Source organism: Hyperoodon ampullatus (assembly GCF_949752795.1).
Source record: "Hyperoodon ampullatus genome assembly, chromosome: 12".
NCBI lineage: Eukaryota > Metazoa > Chordata > Mammalia > Artiodactyla > Ziphiidae > Hyperoodon > Hyperoodon ampullatus.
Genome location: NC_136925.1, coordinates 62580520 through 62604490, shown reverse-complemented (window position 1 = coordinate 62604490; position 23971 = coordinate 62580520). Strand labels below are relative to the sequence as shown.

The following is a 23971-nucleotide window of genomic DNA, read 5'->3' as shown; positions in this document are numbered from 1 at the left end:
GAATGTTAATGCTTTAAATACTGAATGAGTTGTTACTTGTCTGTTCAGACCACCATAACAGACTACCATAGATTGCATGGCTTAAACAACAGAACTTTATTTTCTTACAGTTCTGGAGGCTAGAAAGTTCAAGATCGAGGCTATGGTAGGCTTCAGTTTCTGATGAGAGCTCCTTTCCTGGCTTTCAGGTGGCCGCTCTGTTCTCACGTGGTCTCTCCTCTGAGCGTGAAGAGAGAGGGAGAGTGAACTCCCTGGTGTCTCTTTTTATAAGGACAGTAATCCTATTGGATTAGGTCCCTACCCATATGACCTCATTTAACCATGATTACCTCCTGAAGGCCCTATCTCCAAATACAGTCACATTGAGCATTAGGGCTTCAACATATGAATTGCAGTGGAGGGGACACAATCCAGTCCATAGCAATTGTTGATTTTTTTTCTTGCATTCAAAAGTCTCATTTCTTAATGAGAAAATACAAAACTTTGATATTATCTATCATCCACAGGGAATATTTTAAATAACTAAACCTCTTAGAATAAGTTAACTTTCAGTTCTTATTAAAATATTGAAATATTTTACATTATCCTTCAGTTTAAAGGACTGCATGATCTGTACTTGGTAATAATCCTAGCAGTCACCAGCATACTCTGCAATAATATGAAACTGCTGTTTGCTATTTCGCCATTGTTTGCCTGTTCTCTGTATGGCTGTTTAAAGACGACAGTTGTTTAAAAAGGCACTGCAATAGGATCTCCACATCCTGGTAGAAAATTAGAAGTGGAACTCAAGAGTTTGATAAAGAAGTATTCTTCCTTTAAAAGATTATTTGGGATAAAACTAATTATTGTTGTAATAATGTCTAGCCCTGTTGTGATTGATAACACAATGTTAAGAGCTACCTTTAATTTTCTGAATTGGAATTATGATGATGACAAATCTGGCAATAATGGCTAATATTTACTGAATGCTTACTAAGTGCAGAGAACTATTCTAACTATGTTAGGTGTAATGATTCTTTTAATCCTCACAGTAAACCCATGAGAAGGTCCTATATGCAGCCAAAATTTACCCTGACAGAAGTGAGGCATAAGGAAGTTAAGTAATTTGCCTAAGACCAGACGGTTACGGGTGAATGAGTCAAGAAGTAGTTCTCAATGAATCAGGAAGTAATTAATTAGTAAGACCCTTGGTTATGTACAAGTTGTGAAAAACACTATAGTGAGTGGGAAAAAAGTGGGGAGGAGGAGTCCTTTGCTACATAGAAATCAGAGTATAAGAAATGCTAAAGTTTGTGGTAGATGTCATAAGAGCAGCAATGAGCCCTGAAGAGATGAAGCTTCTGGAGAAGACCTTAAGGGCAGTGGTCCTCCATATGCCATCAGTGGGTCACTTGGGACCAGAATCACCTGGGAAGTTTGTTTAAAATGAAGATTACTGGGCCCCATCCTAGAAGAAGTGGAAATGAATGAGGGTTGGAGCCCAGCAATCTGTGTTTTCATGAGGCTACTGCCTTAAAGGATGGATCTGTTTCGATAAAAAAAAGGATAGCAACTTTCCCAGCAAGGCAACCACAGGAGCAAAGAGATGGGGGAAGTATGGTTTGTTTAGGAGGTGCAGTAAGGAGAAAGGTCTCCAAGGAGAATGAAGAGGCTGTTTTGGAGAGCAATGCAGAACAAGACCAAATAAAGATATTAAGGCCAAGTTTAGGTAGGACTTATTTCACTTAGCCTAATATTCTCTAGGTCCATCCATGTTGTCACAAATGGCAAGATTTCATTATTTTTTATGGCTGAGTAATATTCCATGGCCTATGTATACCACATCTTCTTTATCCATTCATCTATTGATATGGACACTTAGGTTGCTTCCATATCTTGGCTATTGTGAATAATGCTGTCTATCTGTTACTTTTAATATGTGTTCTCAGAGTATTTTTTTAATTTATTCAATCATTTAGTAAACATTTATTAAGCACATACTATGTGCTTTTTCTCTGAGTAAACTTTTAACTTGGGCCTGAGAATTTCTTTAAAACCATGGGCTTTTAACATTGGAAGGCAGGAACCTTGAAGATCCATTTCTTCATGTTTTAGGCAAGAGAAAACTGAAATCCAAATGAAATTGTTCAGGTCTCACTATGTGTTAGCAGCAGAGCTGCTGGGAAAACCCAGATCTCTGTGTACCACCCTGAGTGATGTCAGAGGACAAACTTACCGTGGGTTTGTCCTCATCCTTTTCCTTCCGTGAAAGTCAAGTCAGTTCAGATCCATTTCAGTAGATTTGTCTCCTGAAATGAATAGCTCTGGAAGGATTTAATGGTAGCAGAAATACAGAATCTCTAATATCAAATATTTAGAGGAAACAAAATGTTCTGAATTTATTGTTTTTCTCTTAAAAAGTAACATTTTAATTGACATACCACCGTAGTGTCCTCCAGGTTTATGCTCGATATTTTGTTTGGACACTTTTGCCAACAATGTTAATAACTCACATTAAAAATGTGTTTAGCTGTCACGGCTGAAGGAAGCATCATATTTTTTAAAGTTTTGTGGGATTTATTTTTTCCCTGAAATGAGGAAGGAGCATATATATGTAAAGAAGAAAGGAAGCATTCCATCACTGAACCATATTTTTTGAGTTGTCTATTTTCATTCAGCTTTTTTTTTTTAAGTCTTACCTAAATAGATTGTGAACTCTTCAGACACAAGGTCGGCTGCTTATTTGAGCCCTGACATCCTTTTACTGACTCAGTGTGATATGCCTGTGAGGCATATCTTTCATCAACTATCAATCTTTGGGATTTTCTCCCAAATCCTTTTAACACTTACAGAACCAATGCTATGTTGAAACAAATGAAGTCACACACTTATTTTTTCGTAAATTTTTTAAAATTTAATTAACTTATTTTGGGCTGCATTGGGTCTTCGTTGCTGCGTGCGGGCTTTCTCTAGTTGCGGTGAGCGGGGGCTACTCTTCATTGCAGTGCGTGTGCTTCTCATTGCAGTGGCTTCTCTTGTTGTGGAGCACGGGCTCTAGGCACGCAGGCTTCGGTAGTTGCGGCACGTGGGCTTAGTTGCTCCATGGCATGTGGGATCTTCCCAGGCCAGGGCTTGAACCCGTGTCCCCTGCATTGGCAGGCGGATTCTTAACCACTGCACCACCAGGGAAGCCCAAGGCACACACTTTTGATCTGGAGGATATCACATGTTTTAATGAGATAGAGAGACAGATGGTACTGTGGGTTTGAGGGCATCACATCGCTATCAGCATTGAGATGTGATGCATGCCTGTGATGCATGCACTCTTCTGCAGTAATAATATACCAAACTAGAGGGCTGTTTCAGTTCCCAAAGAGTAGAATTCAGTGCATCTTCTTTGGCCTCGTTGTTTGCATATTACGTTACGCTAAAAATTTAACAGTAATATTTTTTTCCTGAAAATCTGAGAAAAGCAAAGGCCATGGTTGGTTAATTAAAACCAAAGACCCCATCCATGTTTGTTAAATGTGGGCCGTTTCTGCAGCCCTAACTGTTAAGTTTTTAAACCTGCCTGTGTTTGGTTTCCCTCATTTTTCTTCCTGAAGCTGCAAGAGAAATAATCTGGTTAGAGAGAGAAGAGCGGGCCAGGCAGCACTACGAAAAGCACCTGGAGGAGCGGAAGAAGAAGCTAGAAGAGCAGAGGCTGAAAGAGGAACGTAGGAGGGCTGCTGTGGAGGAGAAGCGAAGGCAGAGGCTCGAGGAGGACAAGGTGAGGTGCTGCTCTGGGGGAAACGTGGGAGGCTCGTCTGTTTCAGAAACACAGCACGTTTACTGTGAAGCTTCCCGTGAAGGCCGTGGGGTGCACAGCAAGAATGTCTCAGAGGCAGCAGATTTACAGAGTCATAGTTTCTAGGGAGGTTGTGGTGTAGAAATCAGGTAGAGAATGGTATGATTCTCACTGTTGCCCCAGGAACTTTAAAAGCTCATTTCTCTGGTCTAGACCTATAACTTATTTATGTTTACTTCATCTGTACCGAAGTCTTAAGACTACTCCCAGGAATTGGATTTCTGTAGGGCTTTACCATTTACAAACGTTTTCTCATAGATCGTCTCATTTAACTCTTCCTCAGTCCTTGAGTAAGTGTTGTCAGTTTTTGTGAAAATGGACATTTAGACTCAGAATAGGTAAGTTACAGAAAGTCGTACAATCCATTAAGTTGTGGGGTTGGGATTACCCACATCCGTAGATTCCAGATGCTGTTTTTAAAATACAGTACCACATGTGTTTAAGCTAAGACCTGCACTACCAGGCTTATGTGAGTTGATGAAAGCATCACACTCCCAGTAGTAATAGTAATCGTCATTTATTTAAGTACCTGCTGTATGCCAAGCACTTTATCAACTGGAACCTAATAATTTCAGTAACCCCCCCACCCAGGTTGATATTACTCTCACCTTAAGGTGTAGGACTTAGGAAGTTTAAGTAGTATCTCTCACTCCACTCTGCCTTAAGTTGAAGACTCCTCAGACAACCAGGTGGAATCTAATCATCAGCTCCTCTCTTCCCTTTAAGGAACGCCATGAAGCCGTTGTACGACGTACAATGGAAAGGAGCCAGAAGCCAAAACAGAAGCATAACCGGTGGTCATGGGGAGGTCCTCTCCACAGGAGCCCCAGTATCCACAGCGCAGGTAAACAGACAGTAACCGCTTTCAAAAATCACTATTTTTTTCTGGACAGTACAAGTCACAGTTGCTTTTTTATTCTGTGTTTGCAAAACAAAAATCCTGCGGAAATAATTAAGTTACACTTAAACGATGCTTCTACTGTTTGAGGATAAGAGGGTGATGGAGGTAAGAAGATAAGGTTCCCTCCCTCCACACAGGCTGATTTTCTCGTCCTTTACAAAATTCTTTAAAGAAATGGAAATCTATGCAATGTTTCTAAACAACTACTTTCAACTCTACATTATTTTAAGTAATTCATTTGCATAGTGGTTTCAGGATTATGGAATAGGTTAACCAGTTTCCTCTTTTTCTCTGGAAGAACCATAGCAATATTGACAATCAGAATCAATACTATGAGCTTATGGATTCTGACCCTAAAGTATATGTAACACTAAGGCTCTTCAAGAGAAAATACAGATTTCTGAAGCCAGAAATAGTAGATGTCCAAGCAAATGGATGTTCCCTTGTTCTTGAATTGACATAAAATCATACTGAAATTTGGATTTAGTGAAAGGCTTTATTTTTGTACTGTAAATTCAATACACCTTGAATTTTATATAGTGTGTCAGTTCTTTTTCATTTGTGTGAGTCTAATAAGCTTTTTTTTTTAATTTACTTTGAAAAATCATTGTCTTACATTCTGTCCCCAGGTGGTTTTGTTGAGTCATCATTCACCTTTCTCGATTTAGCAGGACTGGACCACCACTTCACAACTTTTGGTGGTACTAGAAAACCTGGTACAGACATCCTTGTGATTTGCTGATTGCCTGACCTGTAGCTAGCACCTCAGACCTAGGGCCAGTTCATCAATAGCTGAACCATCACCACCTTAGTCATAATGCATGCTTAATATCCTGTTGCATAGACCTAGATCTGGGACGTGGCACAGTGTTTCTCAAGTGTTAATAGTATGACTCAGGTGACTTAAAGGTATTGAAATAAAGTAATTACATGTGCTATGTTTACTTTCTTTTTAAATGATCATTTTGGATAAAACCTTAAAAAAATATTTTTTCACTAATAAATCACCAGGGCTCAAAATACATCCAGTGTGGCTTTATCCACCCGACCGCCCCATCAGTACAGCTGTTGCCACTTTCAGTTTTAATCTGAATAACTATGGATTTTCGTTTGCTTTATTCTCTTTCATTCCTAACATTCAGTGAATCTTCTATAACCCCTTCATTTAAAAAGATCTAAAAGCATGTTGCCACAACTTTGCAGTGAACCAAATTTGAAAGCATGTTTTTTTTCCCTTGGCTCTTCATGACCCAGTGGTATTTGCTGTGGGGCATGTATCAAATCTGTGGTCATAAGGATCATTTACATGTGATGTTTCATTCTAGGGATAATTTTGCATATTTGTTCCATGCAAAAAAGCTGTCATGGTATATACTTTTATAACCTCACTTATTTTTCTTTTACCTGGCTTCATGTTTTACATGTGCACGTTACACATGTAAACCTGTTACAGATTTTCAAACGTATTTGAGGGGAACTCAAGTTACTTAGCTTTACTTCCTACTTCCACACTCAGTTCAATATATGACCTTTGTTATTGCCACTCAGAGCAAGAGAAACCAGCGTTGTACTTGTGAGCTGTTGGATAAAATCCTTTTTTATAAGGTTTGTGAATTAGAGAAAATTGCTCTTATACTGGAACAGAGTAGTTTGAAAATAATGGGAATTTGCCAGAATTCTCAAAGGTCAGAATGATCTGCTGAGATCTTGAGAGCAGTGACCAGGTCTTGCTCATTTTGAGTAACCCTTACTTCACAACAATGCCTAACTTGTGGTAGGTACAACAAACAAATCCTAGAAGTTGAATTTAATCCAGATTAAATCAGTGTGTTGTCTCACTGCTCCCACATCAGCTTGCACTGCTTTGTAAAACTTCATACATTTTAAACCGATTCTTCGTAAATCCTTTTGTGGATCTGTGTTTTGTTCAGAGAGGAAAAGAAAAAGATTAAAAATTCTTATATGTTAAGTAATATAATAAATATGTATTATATCTCCATAATTTTAATGATGCATGATAAGCCTCCATGTAGACACAATTTCCCCCAACTGAAGCTTAACATATAAAGCAATATCAGAAAATGTATTGCTATAAGATCTCCTAGAAATGACTTTCATTTTCCTTCCTTGTGCCCTTGAACCTCACATTTTATCATTAAGATGTTCCTTTTGACATTGTACCCTAAATCTTTTCTTTGTTAGGATTGCCCTAAGAGCCCATCAGTTAAGTGTAAATTTGAGTCACAGAAATGATGTTTGGTTATTTTCCTTTTAATAATTAAATTGCTTCATGTAAGTCAAGGATACTTCAATAAATAAAAAATTTTTTAATTAAATTGCTTCAACCGTAAAGATGAGTCCCTGTAGAAGACAGGAGTGTCTGATGTTGATGGAAGACTTGCTTATCCCCTGCACACTGTAAATAATGGCCCAAAATGGTTATTCTGTGGGGGAAATTTTAACATTTTTACCACCAGGGTTAGTTAGACCAGTGGGAGCGGGATTTGAAGGCCTCTCTCACAAGGAATATTTTGGTTTGTTTTCAGTTTTAGAAGAAGCTAGCCATAGAAAATAAAATAAAATATGGCAAAACCCCTTTAACTTTGTCTATTATAGGCCAGAAAAACTCCCTGCATCCTACATAAATATAGTGATGAGATTTTTAGACTTTTCCTTATATGCAGTTTTATTCAGAGAACGTGATTTACGCTAGTGAGTGTGGTTATAGCTTAGTTCCACTGTACAGAGAGCAAACTATAAGAGCTGATTTTTGCCTTTTATACAGCTATTATTTCTCTTCTGACTTGAACTTTAAGAATTACCCTAAAATTATCCAACAGCAATAAGAATATTATTAATAAACTTAAAGAGAAAGAATTCTGATTTTCTTTGCACTGCCGCCAGTTTTCTTAGGCAAGTTTGTGGGCTGATTCTACATCTGTAAACCACACTAAACTCTGTTATAGGCACAGAGGTGTGGTTATTAGCATACTTTAAAAAAAGAAGTGCTCTGGGGGCCATCCTTTCCACACCTAAAGTGTTTCTTTTTCTTTCTTTTTAATCTGTTTTTCTATAATGAACTTTAATGCCCTGGGTAAAATGACTCTACAAGCAAAGGTATCAGCAGACGCACAGAACCTGGTGTTCTTTTTATTCTAGTGTTTGCATTCTAGCTTACCAGCACTATTACTACCCCATTGTTCACACTTTGGGAAATGATGAAGGCGTTCACTTTTATGGGCCCCTTTTTGCTTCACAGTCCCCTTCCATTATTTTCGTTGCCCTCCGCTGGCTTTCCTTTGGTCTTCCTACATTTGTTGTATTATAACAATATGCTTGAATTTCCCTAGCTGACTAACGGGTGAGCTGAATAGTTATTTTATATTTTTTATTTTCCTATAAGAAAAATGAGTATTATTTCTAGCCTTTAAGTTACCTTTAAAATGTCCACTTAGAAAACTGTGCTATAGTAAAGATCTAGTCATAGAGCTGAAAGCATCCAATCCTAGTTTTGCTTCCATCAGTGAACTAGGAAATTGCAATCCTGCATGCTGGCTGTCAATTAGCATTATCTCCATTTGTTTTAGATCCAGACAGGAGGTCAGTTTCCACCATGAATCTTTCGAAACATGTTGATCCCGTCATTAGCAAGCGGCTCTCCTCTTCATCTGCAACTTTACTAAATTCTCCAGATAGAGGTACAGTCAAAAGGAAAACAAAAAAAGTGTTCTGTTATTTCCTTAATGCTTTTTTTTTTCTGGATGTTTACAGATAAAAATAAGCATCTGAAGTTGCTTTCCCTACGTTTCTTAAATAGGAAGAAAAAAACTTCAGAGTAAAAAAGCAATAAACGTCTGAGCAGCATTTTCCTTGCGACAAGAACGGTTCTCATTTTAGAACTTGGCTGAATGATTGCATTTAGCAGTGATGAAAGCGGTGCTTCTCTCAAGTTTTTAGTACATGAGTTTACAGCTCCAGAAATCACCCACTTATCCACCAACATGCAAATAATCTTTGTTATGAACATTTATTTCACTTCAATCAGATTGTCTTTGACTTTTCATCTGTACTTGGGGAATTCCAGGCTTTAACTTTCTAAAAGACCTTTTTAAATGATTCATGTTGATAGATTTCATTTTGCTAATTTATTTCTCCTTTAACCAAACCTTTCTTACTTCATTTCTTGTGTGTGCGTGACTGGTTTTCTGGTGTCCATTCATTTAAAGGGATTTGGCCTAACTTCAAGAATATCATTATTTAAGCCTCCTAAAAATTTCAATATTCATAATCCTCCAATTAACATTTTATTTGAATTTTGAGTTTTATTCATCCCATGGATTTACAGTACATGAATGTTGAGTTACTTACAAAATGAAAGTTTTATTTTACATATTTACGTGTCATAGAATGAAAAATCAAGCTTTTAAGATAAGCTACTTGTTTTACATAACTAAAATGATTTTAAGTTTAAAAAACCAAAGAATTATTGTGCAATATAAAAACACATACTCTTTGAAAGTAACAAACTGTGGTTACTTTGAGTGCTTTATTAAGAAACTGATTGGTTCTGAAGTGTTTATGGTCTTTAAAAAGAATGTAATGTGTGCATGTTCTATATGTGTGTATGTGTATTTGTATATTTTGTATTGTATAAAAGTTATGGTGTCATTGTTATGTACAATATAATGCGTTGATGTTATAATTAATCTCTTAAAGCAGTAAATGAACAACTGCCTATTCTTGCCTTTTAACCTAAATCATTTTTTTAACCTAGTTTGCCTAAATCATTGATATTAGACATGTAGTCAAATTAACGGCCTTTTATATGTTAGAGAAACGTATTATGAATTGAAGTTCCTTTCATAAGTAGCCTTTATTTTCAAACCAATTCCCTTAAAATAAGGTAAAATATAGCATGCTATTCTTAACAGTTGTGTATTCATCTTTTCTTTGGAATTGGTCACTTAGCACTTGAATTTTATATTTTTGTGAACGTGGGTCTAAGACAAACTATAACTGGGACTCACGGTAGTTTTCAGTTAAACCTTGGCTTATTGCCTCCTACAATCCCGTAGCCGAAACTGGGGCAAGGTTGGGGGTAGGCAGATGGGCAATAAACCGAACAGAGTACTATCCACACTTCTGTGGATTGACAGTGCTGTGTCAACTAGAAATAAGATGTTTTGTAGACTCTGCATGACAATATCTGATTGAATATTCTTAAGTAATTGGCTTAGAACTGGGGAAAATTTGTTGGTTGGCTCATCCACTTCAGCTGGGTAATAGAGTCCCTAAGAGGTGAAGGGCCTGACTTCATATCCTACAAGTTAATCGCTGGAGAGGAGGGACTAGAACAGAGATCACCAGCTCCCAAGCCATGTTGTTGCTGCGCTGCATTTGTAGTTCTCTCCTTCATGGATGTCCTTCCTTACATCAATCCTGACTCCACGCACTCTTCCTTTGGGTGAGGTTAAGGGTCAGGGGCAGTTCAATAAGCAGTTCATAGCTGGGGCCAGGAAATTGCCCCTTGAATCATGGTGCAGGCCTATAAAACCCAATGCTAAGCTGGACTCAAAGGATAAGGGCGAGAGCACTAAATTTACAGGTTCCATGTCTCCTCCCCCCCTTGTCAAAAGAACTGTGAACCAGTTCTGGTCTAACTGAAGAGGTCAGCCTGGAAGAAAGATCCGCTTCATCCAGGGCCTCCCGTGTGGTCCAGGAAGCAATTTTTTTTTTTTTTTTTTGAAGTTAGGCAGAACCCTAGCACAGTGAGAGGGCTCTGTCTTTTAATGAGAATAGAAATCTTCTGCATTTGAACTTCTCTAATTTAGAGATTTAAGTAATTTAGTTAGTATAATTTCTTTTCTGCTATCTATTTTTTAAATTCAATTATGCTTTATTATCAAAGTAGAGAGCATCCTTATCAAATTATTAGAGGCTTTTACAGTCTGATCATACAGAGTGTACACCATAACTAGATTGTTTGAGCTTTCTCAGCCCTACAGCACAGGCCTTAAAGCTGATATTAAATTGAAACTCTGATACTATTAAAGTTGACATTCAGCTGGAATGCCCTGCTGGTTATTCAAAATGCTGGAATATTTCCATACCAGTTGGTAAATATCCACTTCCCCGAGCTGTGCTTCCCCAGGCCCTACAGAGTGTTATCCTCTAGCTCTACTAGTAGAGCTCTCCTGGTGCCTTGCCCCACCAGTTTTTAAATATGTTGATCATCACACCTGAATATAGTGTCACATAAACTGATAAAATGCCCGAGTTAAAGGAAACCCCTGATTACCAAAGATTTCTGTAATCGCTGCAACAGAGAGAATATTGCCCCTGGAAATTTTTGCACTAAAAATGTGTATTGCATATTATCTTAAGCTTCCTGCTTAACCAGCTTTTTTCTCAAGGAAGAAGAATAGGGCGTTTGAAAAAAGTAAGAAGGAAATTGGCTACTCTTTGCTGAAAATTAGTTCATACATGTTTTTCCCCAGAATCTAGATTAGAGGACAGGGTGGAGGACCTAAAGCTGAATCCTGCCCACGTGTTCTGTTTGACCGGAGCAGGGGTTTTTTGTTCCTGTTTTAGATCTAATTAATTGCCATCATATTTAAAAATGTAAGATTTCATATAACATTTAGGTCAGGATGTGGCAACACTTGCCTGATTTCTGCATGGCACCCATCATCTGGAACTGAATAGTGATTTCCTGCTTGTGAAGGAACAAGGTAGCACAAATATCTCTAATGTTTGGTTGCGTCCTTGGACCAGATGGTCTTTTATGGGAATTGTCAATATCTCATTTTAAGTGCTTAAGTAGGATCAATACTGTAGTTGTTTCATGAGATTTAATACCTTTCCTTCGGGAGCTTATCATCTCAAGATTAGGCACCTCTAGGTTAAAAAAAAAACAACAATAAAGTAACTCTCCTGTACTAACCTTTACTAAAAAATTATGGAAGAGATCTATTTCTCTCTTGCTCAGAGCATTGTTATGAATGTGATAGAAGTGGAAACGTTTCTCCTCACAAAATCTTTCATTCACAGTTTCGAAGTTATAAAACAAATCTCTTTGGATTTGCTTTAAACACCAGTCAAAGAGAGTGTTTAATGATTTTCATTTGAGGCAGATTCTTTGGTTGATGCCTTAAAGACCAACAGAAATAAAGTAATTGAGCATCTCAATCAAGGGGGAAAAAAGACATGGCTTTTCATTGATAAACCATCTCTGCAGTTCTAAGCCAGTCATCCTACAGAGTTTATCTAAGAAAAGGAAACATTCACCTCTTCTTCCCTTTATCATCTACTGAAAATACAATTCTGCTGAAGATTTTAATTTAATCCTAATCACTTTTCCCACTGATTTAATTCTCTGAATGTATTCTAATTTTAGGTTAGACTATATTCTGCTGTTGATACACATACACACACACACACTGCCATACTATAGTTTATAATAGCACTTATCCTACTGTGCATTCTACTAACTGTGTAACTATTACAATAGTTTTTATAACAGATCTTTTTATTTGTCAGCAGGTTGAATTTAACCGTGAAGACTCTCCCAATAAACAGAAATTCTAATAAAGAATTCACTAATTCTTAAATTCACCAGCATCTTGATCAAAATAGCTACTCTTTTAAAATAAAGTCCGATAATTAACGTACTTATTGGAGGTTGGTACTTCCTTTCAAATAGGAGCGGATATTTTCTACAACAGCCTTTAACATCAGATGGCTTCTATTAACTAAAACTAATTGCCTAGAATTCAGAAGTCATTTCTTTAAAATATAACATATATAAAAAATTATTGGGCTTCCCTGGTGACGCAGTGGTTGGGAGTCCGCCTGCCGATGCAGGGGACACGGGTCCGTGCCCCGGTCCGGGAAGATCCCACATGCCGCGGAGCAGCTGGGTCCGCGAGCCATGGCCGCTGAGCCTGCGCGTCCGGAGCCTGTGCTCCACAGCGGGAGAGGTCACAGCAGTGAGAGGCCCGCGTACCGCAAAAAAAAAAAAAAAAATTATTATAAGGACAGTTGCTCCAGGGACCAGAGGACTTGCACCTGCTGTTTATGGTGCAGAACAGAAGTGGCCTTGTCAGGTTTAGACAGTTTGAAAGACTTTTATAAGCGACTTGCAAGTGTATTCTAAAGTAGAGATACAGTCCTCCCTCAGTATCCGCAGAGGGTTGGTTCCAGGAGCCGCCGCAGATACCTAAATCCTCAGATGCTCAAGTTCCATAGTGAGCCCTCCGCATCTGTCAGTTCTGCATCCATGGATACCGAGGGCCAACTGTATATTTATTGGGAAATATAAAATGTGGAAAAATCCACGTATCAGTGGATGTGCGCAGTTCAAACCTGTATTGTTCAAGGGTCAAGTGTATATGATCACTTTATTATAGTGATATTTGTAGGATTTTGCAAGCTTCTTTCCTGATATCTTTCGAAAGTAGCTTCTATATTTTCATGGACCTTCACTGGAAGCTAGCAGTAAAAGCAAAGTAATTAATTTATAATTAGCATGCATTTCCTAACAGTGGTCTTGCGAAGCCCCAGTACAATTTGGGACTCCACTGCATCATTTTGAATTTATTTTCTTGATTCTTCACACACCCACTAGTAATTTCTGACATTATGATTATATTGAATTTTGGCTTTTCTATCTTAATTTTATCTTCAGCTTTACCCTTATCCTCCATCAGAATTTTTATGTTGTTGCCAAACCAGGGACCTGAAAGAACTTGCTTGCTGAATGGGAAAGTCAAAAGAAAAACTTACATAGAACTTTGCATGAGTCCTCTTTCACTTTATTATATCTAATTTCCTCCAGTTGCCCAAGTAGCAATTCATGGAGATGTAGCAAAATTTAATGGAGACCTTTTCTCTATCCACATATTTCCAGTCTTGCATGAAGCTGGCAAAGCCTTTGGTGAAGTTGACATTCAGGGTTCTTAGGACGCCTTTTGGCTGAGGTGTGTGCTGTCTGCTCACCGCCCATCCTGATGAGGGCAGATGGGTTCGACAGACTCATGCCAAACCTGCTGGAAATGGTTCTTCTGTTTTGTCACCTGTTGGATCCATAGGAGGGTGGTTAGCAAAATCTGTGTCCATAAAACTAATACAGAACGTGCCACAAACATAACATCTTGAAGAGAGGCACCTTATGGAATAGCTGCTCCTTTGAGCAGAGTCCCTCCTGCCCTGACTCTCCACCAGCTTCCTCCCCGGACAGCCTGGTCTCTGCCGAGGTCTCTCGCGAAGGCCCGGCATGTGGGAGCGATAGGGGTGATGCCTTGCACCCCGCCCCGCCCCTGGAAAGAATGCTTCTAACATCTCACTTATGTGGTGACGTTTAGCTCGCCGCCTGCAGCTCAGCCCATGGGAGAGCAGCGTGGTTAACAGATTGCTGACGCCCACACATTCGTTCCTGGCCAGAAGTAAAAGCACAGCTGCCTTGTCTGGAGATACAGGTAAAACTGTCAAGGTGCAACTTTCTCCGTGAGGTAAAGTCCTCCTTTAGAAGCATCTCTAAGCCACCCATTTTCATCTAATCCCATCTCAATTTTTCCCATCGTGTGCTTCTCCTCCTCCCGGTGGAATGGCGTTGGAAATGTGTCTGTTGGTGTTGGTTTCATGCCCTTGGTATCGCTTCCTCTGAGCATCCGTCTTAGCATCTTATCTGGACACCAGATGCCGGGCAGGTAAAGGATGCCCCTCCCTGTGATCAGATGGCTTCAGAGGCTTCTGTCTGTTCATAGTGTTACCAGAAAATCCTATCCCTTACCCACCTTTCTTTCTGCCCCTGCATCTGAGCAGATGATCAAAGGTAGAAATAATTTAATATCTAATACTAATTTGTGGGCCTGGGGATAAACTCAAAGCAAAAGCCGATTTAAGCATAGCATTTCATAATGTAGCTGTGGACTAGTCACTTATCCTCCCTGGGCTAGTCTTTTATCTGTAATTGAGGAATAGTACCCTTTCAAAACTCTATAAAGAGTTGTGGAGAAGGCTAATTACCGTGTTCTTATTTGTTACATACTTTGAAAATATGTCAAATGTGCCAAGTACTAGTTATTATAATTAGTTATAACTCCTCTACTTTTTTGAAATATAAAACACCCCTGAATGAGCCAATTAGTTTAATGAGAAGTTAGTATAGAGTCTACATCTAGCTGGAAAGAAAGATACATATTAGGCTTTTGGCAGTGTCTCTCTCATGGTGAGCTGATTTTGACTTTCCCAAATATCTTTGGGCACAGTTGGTGTATCTATGTAACCAGCCCTCATGTTTGGCACGTGGGAAATTGCATAGCCTCTTCATAAGGCTCCCTTTAAAAAGGCTTTGCCTCTGCAAGCCTCTTCATGTTCATTAACCCTCTTTTTTAATAATAATTCTTGGTGGTTTTATGATATCTTTCATCTATGGTGCCCGATGAGCTAGTATCAACCCGAATTCTCACAGTACCCCTGGGAGGCAGTCAAGAAAGCAAGTGCAGGCATTCCCACCACCTGCCTGTGGAAAACAAGAGATTGACAATAAGTGAGTCAAACCAGAGGCACTTAGAAAATTGGTGGACTAGGTCTTAAACGTGCTTCTATCCTTGGCACCCTCATGATGCTCTCTGTGCCATTGTGCGTTCAACTAGCTGGACCACAGTGATCTGTGATTTCTATAAAGTAACTCTCCTGTCAACTGTCACATTGCATCTCAGATTTTTCTGAAGGAAAAACTACAGTTTATTTCAAGATACTTTATTTTTATGTCCATTTTGTCATACTTTCATATAAGTCATGAAAGCTGTTCTTTATGTCCAGCTAATTGAAAAACCTTTAAAACTGCTTTTCAGTCCTAATTCATAGAATCTAAATAGTTTATGGTTCTCGTGCTTCTGAACCTCCACATGGTATGTTGTTTCATACTAAAGGACTGCCTCACAGCTAAAAAATTGTCTTTCTTTGCTATTTCTGTCATCACTAACTTTTGTCAATTCTTTCACTCTTCCTCTAGTCTCTTCCAACACCATTTCCTCATTTTCCACCCATTCGACTTGCCCAGCTTCCCACCTTCCTTCGTGCTCAACCAAGGTGCTTTTTAATCTGCTAACTGGCTCTTCTTTACTTTGCAACTTTTCCATTCTCCTTTTCACAAATTGATACATTTTTGTAATGTATTTTAGTGTGAAGCAATGCATACATAGCCTTTACTTGAGTTGCCTGTTTTATTAATACATTCCTTAGATCATTGTTGCCTATTATTGCATTGATAACAGCTTATATTTAATGAACCAAAACTGTTGGGTTTAGAAATTTCCATTTGAAATTATTCACGTAAACGTCTCTTGCACTTATCTCCTCAAAAACATTTTTCCCATCACTTTTATTTTTCCATCTGCTCTCCTTGATTATTTTTTCTTGTCTTCCCATTTTAGTGTCATCCCTTGAGTTTACCTCATATCCAGTTGCCACTGGCGAGAGGATGACCTACATCCAGAGCCAGGGTTACAGTAGCAAATCAAAACAGCCATCCTTACTCCTAGGGTATTTAGTGATTGCAAATTCCCAGAACAAGTAATAAGAGCAGTTGAAAATTGGAAATCAGAGTCTCATATGTTTCATTGTGACCACTGCTTTGGGTTGGTTTTTTTCTTGCCCATTTTTAAAAATACATTCATGATACATGTGATTATTAGAACTCAGGATTAAATGAGTTAACACATGTAAAATGTTTCGAATAGTACCTGCACGTAGTAGGCACTCAATAAATGTTGTTATTATTCTACTATGTAATTATTCTCTCTGCTGCACTCCAACCACTTGAACTGCATTATCTTTTCTCTGCAGCCATTACTTCACATAGAAAATCCTGAATATGCTAAATTAATGCACGCTTGCTACCAGTAGTAGAAAGAAATACAGATATTGTGGAAGGCTTTCTCAAACACATTTCCATAAAAGAAATTTTATGTTAATAAAACTACTTTGGGATATGGAGGGCACTCTAGGAGGGAAGAGAAAACAACAATCATATATTGCTCTTCCTATTTCTTCAGAAGGGCAAGATTATTAGAATAATTGATTTAAAGGTTTCAGGTTTTTCAGTAGTTGCTGTTAAGAACAGCGATGAATTCCATGAAATGTAGTATCCTTAGAATTAGCCAGACGATGTTTCTTGAAGAATTAAATTTGAGGATTTTTGTATGGACTACATTAGGTAGGTTTAAGGATATTTTTTTCCTTTCCTTCACATTAACTCAGCACTATAATAAAGAATGAACCAGAGGCATGATGAGATTGGGTACATCCACGGTGGTCTCAGGAAATGCTCCAAGGAAGTGCTCCACAGATACCCCTGAAATTATTACTTTCCACTAGAGGGAAAAGGAATCATATTTCTGTGCTTCATTCCTTTTTCAGTGTCAGACCCATGGCCTCAGAGCAGGGCTGTCATCTAGGGTTTCTTGATCCTTGAGCAGTTAATGGCCTCTGGCTGTGCCCTGGGCTGTGTGTGCCTCTCTTGGTCATTAATCCCACAGAAGTGCCTTGTGCCAGGATGTTCTTCTTTAAAGGCATTTGATTGGCTTGGAAGAGGTTTGCATTAATGAACTCTTTCTTTGTCTGGGAAGGGCAAATGCTTTGTTGTGGCACTTGAGAAAAGGTTGTTTTCAAACAGTTTTCCCTGTGATCACAGTAAACCAAATGAGGAGAGGGTCTCCTTCCTCACAACACAAAGGAAACTTCCTTCACGATTCAGGTCTGAGGCAAAGCTTTATGTCAGTTTGGAAGTAAGACATATACCTTTTAAGGAGAACTGAGGGAATGCAAAGTGTTTCAGCTTATCCAAGAAATAAGGGTTCTGTTTTCAGATGATGGGAGAAGAGAGTGCAGCTTCCAGTCGACTCACCACCTTGACCATTCAGTGATAACCAGAAGATACTGCAGGGCATTTAATGAAAGAGAACACAGGAATAAAGATGCAATCTGATGGACTTTCTGTCTATAGACTAAACCAAAAAAACACTTAAATGTTTTTAACTATAATTCTGAAATTGAGATTACCTTGAATTTGTCCTGTTAACTTTTGAGTTTTTAATTTATTAATACTATTATATTCAGTTGACCTAACAGTCTCTTTAAAGGGTTGCTACTACAATGGCTAGGGTTGGGTAAAGTCATTTTATAACATGGTCCAAATACATAGCATTCCCCTCAGTAGTCATGTTTAATTGTCTTATTTTTTGCTGGAAAACAAGATTTCTGGATGAGATCTGAAAATGAACCTTGGAACATTAGTACCCACATGTTTGATACCTATGCAGTGTTCTGTGAATTTCTTTAAACCCACTGTTACTCAGAATCACTTGATTAATGATAATGTTCCTTTGAAGGTGAATGGTCAGAAGCTACATGGTTTTCAAAAAAATATTTCCATCTTGAGTAAAACTGCAACAGCTGTTCGTGATCCAACTTTATTTTTGGCAATTCTAACATATTTATGTTCCCTTCACCATTTTAAATGATGACATCCCATTTCCCCATACGTTCTGCTGCTTGTTATGAACCTTCAAATGCCTTGGCTTTTGGGGAAAAACCCAGAAGCATGCATTTGATTTGCCTTTAAGTAGATAAAACATTTACAGAATTTTTTTTCTGGAAATTATTAGTTATTCTTGTAACAAGTCTTAATACCTGATAAGACTTGGTCATTTAACATCTTAAAAATTCAGTTGCTTTTTTTCCCCAGTGGTGGTTGAATTTTACTCCCAAAATAGTTGCAGTATATCTTGCTTGCCTGCTTGCTCACTTGCTGTTTTTCCACCGTTTGTTCCGTCTTAAAGCTATTAGGAAAAATCGAATTGTAAACAATCCTTATCTTAAAATTATCTGTCACTAATGTAGCGTTTTACCAGAACCATCTGTTTATGGGACTGTAAGACCATTGCTCTCTGTAATTATTGGCTTACATCTATATCTTTAATAAGTATTTAAATAGCCAAATAGTTTATATATTCCAGATTTTTCATTTGGACATGCCCTCCTTTTGGACACACTGTAAACTAATAGGACCTTGAGGAGAGTTGAGTATGATGGTCTGGACACCTTTAGGTAATACCTTCTCCCTACTTTTCTCTCTATCTCCGCTTTGTTCCTTTTCCTGATCCTGCTTTTGGCTTTCCTTCAACTGCTCCTCTGGCACTCTTGTGTGTAAAACAATCACCTGCACCCTAGTTATCCCCATGTGTCCTCGTTCAGCATCTTGCAGCCCCATCAACATCATGCCCTACAAAGCTGCACACTCTAGAAATCCGATGGAGCGACCAAAATTCTTTGTAACACCACCGGAGGGCTCCACGCGAAGGAGGACTGTTCACGGCACAGCGGTGAGTAGCTGTTGGGAGCAGCCTGGCGAGTCTGCCCTGTTTCTGTGCGTAGTGGACACCGCCTCGAGGTGCAGTGAGGGTGTAAGCCAGGCGATGCTGACATCCGTCCTCCCATCCGTCCTCCCATCCGTCCCACCAGTCTTGAATCCGGCTGGCTGAGTGGTGCTGTCCCCACACTTCCTCCCCACTTGGCGATTCTGCTCCCCCCTGAAAATCTGAATTTGAAGATGAAAATTGTCCTTTGTTCAAGCATGTCTGAGTGGCTGAACTGCCATATGGGTGCCGCCATACAAATAAGTGCAATGCCAACATACTTTATTTTTGAACGTAAGAAAACCTTTGAAGGGGAAGTGGGCCTGGACTGCTGCCTTTGCATTTTATTCCAACCCTGTCCAGAAGCTGGCTGGACTCTAAATGTGGTTCACTAAAAAGCAAGATAAAGAATTTTTGTCTGTTTAGCTAATCCGTGTCAAGGCCCAGGTCTTAAAATATAGGGACAAAGTATTGAAAACACTAGTTATTCACTAAGTAATTCTTGAAAGGCTGTTGGGCTGTGTTATAGACTCACATTTTGCACGTGAAGAACATAATTTGTACCTGTTGTTTCTGACAGGGTGGCTGAACTAACATTAATTTTCACCATGCTATAAACGCAATGAGGTCACGTGCATGTCTCCAAGAATCTTTCTTCTTCTTTGTTTTATTTAAACTGTGTGTTATTTGGTAGCCGTTGAAATGTATAGACATTGTTCTGTGGTCTTCAGACGTTGTACTTTAGTCTTACAGGACTTCCCAGTCCACCAGAAGCTCTCATTGCCCCTCTCTCATGGCAATAGCATGGCCCATGAAAGGCTGGAACAATTTTTTTCAATCCTAACTTCTCAGAGCAATTCAGATTTATAAAGCTGATGAACACCTAAAAGGATTTTGCTTAGACCTTGGAGGATAATTCAAGGGTTGTGGGAGCTTGATGGCTTTGCCTACAGGCAGTTTTCTTTCAAGCCCTTCGGGCTTTCAGGAGTCAACGTTTAATTCATGATTGAGTCAGATGCCCAGCCCTTCAAGCCAGAAGTGAAACTACCTTTGATGTCTGGGAAGTCTTCCATCATTAGCACTTTGGTGCCTCAGAGATCCTAGCTGTGGACAAATAGCAATAGTTAAGCAGAACAGTTTTGGCCCCAAACATTGGATACTTATTGGGTAGAGAAAAGCGTGTACCAAAGAAAAAAATACCTTGTTACGGTTAAAAACAAAAATTAACACTCCAGGAGGGAAGGGTGAGAGCTGATCCTTGGCCAACAGATTAAATGAGAGGAATTTGTCATCATACGATCCAAAACCTATATTTTCTCACCGGTTTTCTTTTTGTCTTTTTAGTGCCTTCTTTCTGTGTTTGATCTATTGGCTACCTTTTCACTTCTTTGCAATTAAATATTTAGGCAAATACCTACTGCCAGAAAACGACTCACAAATCATTTATACTCCAGAGCTGCACTGTGGAATTCAGCTGAGCACTTGAAAATGTGGCAAATGAGACTGACAGATCAAATTTGAAATTTAATTTTCTTTTAAGCAATTTTTAATTGTGACAAAAAACATATAACAAAATATACCATCTTAACTGTTTTTAAGTATGCAGTTCAGTAGTATTAAGTGTATTCACATTGTCGTGCAACCAATCTCTAGAACTTTTTAAATCTTGCAAAACTGAAACTATACCCACTAAACAACAACCTTCCATCCTCCTCCGCCAGCTCCTGGCAACCACCATTTTACTTTCTGTTCCTATGAATTTGACTACATTAGATACCTCATACAAATGAAATCATACAGTATTTGTCTTTTTGTGACTGGCTTATTCACTTAGCATAATGTCCTTAAGGTCTGTCCTTCCACGTTGTAGCATGTGACAGGATTTCTGTTCTTTTTAAGGCTAGTAATACTCCATTGTGTGTGTGTGTCTATGCATATATATTTCTGTATGTGTATATATACACACACATACACGTATACATGTATAGACGCACCACATTTTGTTAATCTGTTCATCTGTTGATGGACACTTGCGTTGCTTCTTCCTTTTGGCTATTGTGAATAGTACTGCTACAAACATGGGTGTGCAGATATCTCTTCAAGATCCTGCCTTCAGTTCTTTTGGATATATACCCAATTGTTGGATCTTATGGTAATTTTATTTTTAATTTTTTGAATAACTGCTATACTGTTTTCCAAAGTGACAATACCATTTTACTTACATTCCAACCAACAGGGTACAAGGTCTTCCAGTTTTTTCACATCCTCACCAATACTTGGTTTTTCAGTTTGGTTTTTTTTTTGTTTGTTTTTTAAATAGTATCCTGATAGGTGTGAGATGATACCTCATTATGGTGTTGATTTGCATTTCTCTAATCATCACTGATGTTGAGCATCTTTCTATAAGTTTGTTGGCCATTTGTATATCATCTTTGGAGAAATATCTAATCAAGTCCTTTGCCCATTTTTTAATCTTAAGTTTTTTAATCTTATTTTTAATTTTTGTTGTTGGAGTTATTTATACATTATAGATATTAATCCCTTATCAGATATATGATTTGCAAATATTTTCTCTCATTCTGTAGGTTGCCTTCTTACTCTGTTGATTATATCCTTTGATGCATAGGAGTTTCTAAGTTTGAAGTCCCATTTGTTTATTTTTGCTTTCATTGCATGTGCTTTTGGTGTCATATCCAAGAAATTATTACCAAATCCAGAATCATGATGCTTCCCATTTTCTTCTGGGAATTTTATAATTTGAAGTCTTACATTTAGGTCTTTAATCATTTTGAGTTCATTTTTGTATATGGTGTAAGGTAAGGGTCCAACTACATTCTTTTGCATGTGGATATCCAGTTTCCCAGCACCATTTGTTGAAAAGACTGTCTTTTCCCCGTTGAATGGTGTTGGCACTCTTGTCAAGGATCCTTTGACCATATACACAAGGGTTTATTTCTGGATGCTCTATTCTGTTTCATTGGTCTATATGTCTGTATGCCAGTACCATACTGTTTTGATTACCATAGATTTGTAATATGTTCTGAAATCAGGGAGTGTGAGACCTCCAACTTTGTCCTTCTTTTTCAAGATTGTTTATTCAGGGTCCCTTGAGGTTCCATATGAGTTTAGGATGGAGTTTTCTATTTCTGCAAAAAATGATGTTGGCTTTTGATAAGGATTGCATTGATTCTGTAGATTGTTTGGGATAGTATTGACATCTTAGCAATAACAAGTCTTCCATTCTGTGAACTTTAGATGTCTTCCCATTTATCTGTGTCTTCTTTAATCTCTTTCAGCAATGCCTTCTAGTTTTCACTGTAGAAGTCTCCCACCTCCTTGGTTAAGTTTATTCCTAAGTATTTTATTCTTTTTTTGATGCTGTTGTAAATGGGATTGTTTTCTTAACTTCCTTTTCATTTTTATTAAATTTTAATTAATTTAGATCTAAATTCAACTGCCTGATATTGAGCACTTGAAATATGTTTTGTGAGACTAAACTTAACATTTAATTTTAATTAATTTAGGTCTAAATTCAAATAGCCAAATGTGGCTAGTGGCTACCATTTTGGACAGTGTAGGTGCAGAACATTTCTATCATCACTGTTCTCTTGTACAGTGCTGCCTTTGAATATCTGTTTATATTGTGTCTCTTGTGGGTTATTTGTATTCTGAACCTAACTCTAGTTGTAAAACTAAAGTCTTTGTCCTGCTGGTAAGTTGCCTAGACCACTGACATGGGCTTGCTATGTGTGTTCCACCTTAGTCTTGTGGAAGGTGTTAACAGGAAAGATTATTGTACAGACCACTGGCTGTTAACTCAGGTCAGGATGAGAATCAGGAGCATCTTTACATGTGTGGAACTCAAATAGGTGATTGGGTCCAAGACCAGTGGAAAGACATTTGAAAGAACTAAGAGGGTAAAAGCATCTATCTACCTGCCTGGGAGGGTGTTATGTCAAATACTGAGCATTTTTCCAAACTGCTTCTCCCTGTTCCCCCTACTCCCTAAAGGTGATTAAAGGGAGGTCAGTTTTAAGAAAGAAAGAATTGGTTCAGTGGCACTTTAACAAAAAGAAGACTCTGAGGATTATACACTTTAATGTAGATTTATTCCCAGATGCCTGTCTTATCAAGGCATAGATGATGACATTAGTCCCCAAATCTTCCACATGACAAATTACCTTTCCTGACTTATTTTCCCATTCAGGTCTCTCCTTGATCTGACTTTAGCCAAATTAAAATGTTTTGAGAAAAAGAAAGAAAAGCAACTCAAGGTGCTTAACCCCAACCTCCCTCGGGAAGGGCCCTGTACCTTCCACTCTGGGAACTTGATCTGCCAGAGGCATAATTGCCATCCTGTACACCTATCAAGAGGGTTCCATATGGTGGCTGCTGCTTCTGCTACCCAAGCACTGCAGCTGTTCTCCAGTACCCTGTCTCCTGCCTTCTACTACCAGAGACGGGGACAAAGGGTGGTCATGCAGCTGCAAGTGATATAGAGGTGGCACACACCCTGTGAAGCTCTTTCCTGCCTCATCCTTCATTTGTTTTATTTAGAAATTCTGGGGAGACATTGAGTATTATTTGACACTGAGATGTTTTTCCCCCACCTATAGCCCAGTCCATCAACTAGGATGCTACTAAGGAAAATAGAAGCAATTAGAAGAGATGCTGAAGGGAACAAAAGGGGAGGGAAGAAAGAAGGGGGGTGATGCTTGAGCCAGGCAGGAAAGGAAAGAAAAGCAGGTACACGCCAGCTTCTGGGCCCTGAGGCTAGGTGTTGTTCTGCCCTGTCCCTAGCACCCTCAGTCTGCTTTCCTGCAA

General features: G+C 38.6%; 1 protein-coding gene across 1 annotated transcript in view; it reads left to right on the top strand.

Moving 5' to 3' along the window:
* The window catches only part of MAP7 (microtubule associated protein 7), a gene marked incomplete at its 5' end in the record, with an annotated part of 169736 nt that overhangs the window by 130232 nt on the left and 15533 nt on the right, over nt 1–23971 (top strand). The window contains 5 exons of the mRNA XM_079716922.1: nt 3585–3748; nt 4553–4670; nt 8315–8425; nt 14090–14203; nt 18963–19114. Of these exons, the coding sequence (XP_079573048.1) occupies nt 3585–3748; nt 4553–4670; nt 8315–8425; nt 14090–14203; nt 18963–19114 (659 nt within the window). The remainder of the gene's footprint in view (nt 1–3584; nt 3749–4552; nt 4671–8314; nt 8426–14089; nt 14204–18962; nt 19115–23971) is intronic.